This window comes from Mauremys reevesii, linkage group 26 (assembly GCF_016161935.1).
Source record: "Mauremys reevesii isolate NIE-2019 linkage group 26, ASM1616193v1, whole genome shotgun sequence".
Taxonomy (NCBI): Eukaryota; Metazoa; Chordata; order Testudines; family Geoemydidae; genus Mauremys; species Mauremys reevesii.
In genome coordinates, this window is record NC_052648.1 from 14468322 (window position 1) to 14470715 (window position 2394).

Sequence of the window (2394 nt, forward strand, 5' to 3'; positions counted from 1 at the left end):
TCTGATGTCTGCTTCTCAGCAATGGGGAATGTTTCACAGGAACAATCCGAGGGCCAGACTCTGCTCTGAGTTACACCAGTGTAAATCCGGAGTCAATCCAGCAGGGGCGGCTCCAGGCCCCAGCACGCCAAGCGCGTGCTTGGGGCGGCATGTCGCGGGGGGCCGCTCTGCCGGTCACCGGGAGGGCGGCAGGCAGGGTGCCTTCGGCAGCATACCTGCGGAGGGTCTGCTGGTCCCGCGGCTTCGGCGGACCTCCCACAGGCGTGCCTGCGGAGGGTCTGCTGGTCCCGCGGCTTCGGCAGACCTCCCACAGGCCTGCCTGCGGAGGGTCTGCTGGTCCCGCGGCTCCTTGGAAGCTTGGGGCGGCAAAATGTCTAGAGCCACCCCTGCAATCCAGTTACTCTGGGTTACCCTGGTGTGATGGAGGTCAGCCTCTACCCCTCTGCATGGCATCTGAAGCCACGGGCTCTGCAGGAATGACAGCAGCAACGTCCCGGCAAGAGAAAATAAATGGAGTGGGAGTGGGGGTGGGGTTCTGATATTTTGCTTTTTGAAAAAACGTTGGGAAACAAAATATTTTGTTAACAACTAAATTCTCTTGCAAAAAAAAAATTATTTTCAGCAGAATCCTGATTCTAGCAAAAACATTGTTCATGTGAAGCTTGTCAGCCAGATCTGCTATTATCACTCCCCACTCCCCAGAGAGGGCTGGTTCTCCAGTTAGGCAGCAGCCCCAGCTCCCTGTGCCCTAGGGGAGCAGTTGAGCTCGGGCAGGAAAGGAGAGCAAAAAGCAGAAGTGACAGGTCTGCAAAACCCATTGCTGGGACTGGCTGGGCAGGGCCTATTTGTGTCTGAGGCAGGATTGCTCAGAGTTCTGCACGGGCTCCCAAGGGACGTAGCGCTGCCTGCATTGGAGAGGCATGTTACTCGCAAAACCATGCAAGCAGCTGGCTCTGGGTGGGGCAGTGTGGCGGAGGGTCAGGAGCAGCGGGGCAGGGACAGCCCTGGGCTTTAGCAGAACATGTTGAGTGTGTTGGTGTGTGGGCTCCCTACAAACAGCCTCATGCCCTTCTCTTTCCCTTTCAGGAGCTCTTGGCTGGAGCCGGGCGGCCCCCGTTAGCCCTGGACTAGCCCTGGGCAGGCGATTGCTCTCTGAGCGCTGGCATAGCTGCAATCCAGAGCTGGCTCCATCCCCAGGTGGCTGCCAGTGTGCTTGTGGGCCGGGAGGATGGCTGCCGTGTGACCAGCCCGCACCCTGGCCCAGCTCCCTGCGTGGCGGGCGTGCTACGGCACGGCAATGAATGATGCCTCAACGATGGATTATGAACTGCTGTCCCCCTCCCTGGTGGAGCCCCCCGCCACCGGCCTGGGCATGGACGCCGAGCAGAAGACGGTCTTCGCCTTCGTCATCTTCCTCCTGGTCTTCTTGGTGATGCTCATGGTGCGCTGCTTCCGCATCCTGCTAGACCCCTACAGCCGCATGCCCGCCTCCTCCTGGACTGACCACAAGGAGGGGCTGGAGAGGGGCCAGTTCGACTACGCGCTGGTGTAGTGGGGCCAGGAGCTCAGCGCGCCACCCCCGCCCCTGCCTTTCTCTGTGGAGCGCTACCCTGCCCCCCAGGGATGCTGCCAGCTGGGAGGGTGGAAGGGGCCTGCCTGGGCTTGTCTCTTTTCTCGGCACTTCTCCATTTTCTCCTCAGGCTGCAGCACCGTGCGCGGCTTGGCTATTTGGGGGGTCTGGTGAGGGGGTGTCTGGGGTGGGACGAGCCTGGCGAGCCCTTGATTCAAAACAGGCCCCCCTCCCCCCCGATGGCATTCTACCGTGCTCCTCAGTGTGGTGTGCTATGGGGGCGGGCAGGGGCGGGGCCTATTGGGCTGGAGTGGGGCAGGGCAGGTTTCTCAGGGTTTCTGGGCTGGGTGGCTCTGTGCCTGAGCATGGTGTCTGCCGCTGTCGCCCAGGACAGGGCTTTGCGGTGCTGTGTCCGGGTGGCCTCAGGGCTGAGCCCTGGCTCTTGAGGCGGGGGGCTGTTATAGGCACCTCAAGGGCTGGCTTCTGTGACTTTCCCATTGGTTAACAGTCCCCAGGCAGGGTACCCCATGCCGTGTAAGCTGGATGCTGCCCGTGCCTGCCCCAGGCAGCCATTGCCCCACAGACGAGGCAGCCCTGCCGCCTGAGTGCCATCAATGCCCAGCTCCCTCCTTGGTGGAGCGCCCCCTATTGGCCCCGCTCTGCACTACACTGTAGCGAATGCCACCCCCCCCCCCAGCTGGAGAAAATGCCTCTGACCAAAGATGCAGCCCCGCAGCCGACTACAGAGCCCCTGCTTGAACTGCAGGGCACCAGGAGCCCGGCCCGCTCGCCCTGGGGCTGCTGCAGTGACCGGACGGAACTCA

The 2394-nt window shown here is 62.0% G+C and overlaps 1 protein-coding gene across 1 annotated transcript; it reads left to right on the top strand.

Moving 5' to 3' along the window:
- Window positions 1–1114: 1114 nt before the first annotated feature.
- On the top strand, window positions 1115–1712 carry CTXN1 (cortexin 1). The gene has a single exon (XM_039516045.1). The coding sequence runs from the start codon at window positions 1298–1300 to the stop codon at window positions 1550–1552; it is 255 nt and encodes an 84-aa protein (XP_039371979.1). The 5' UTR covers window positions 1115–1297; the 3' UTR covers window positions 1553–1712.
- The last annotated feature ends 682 nt before the right edge of the window (window positions 1713–2394 follow it).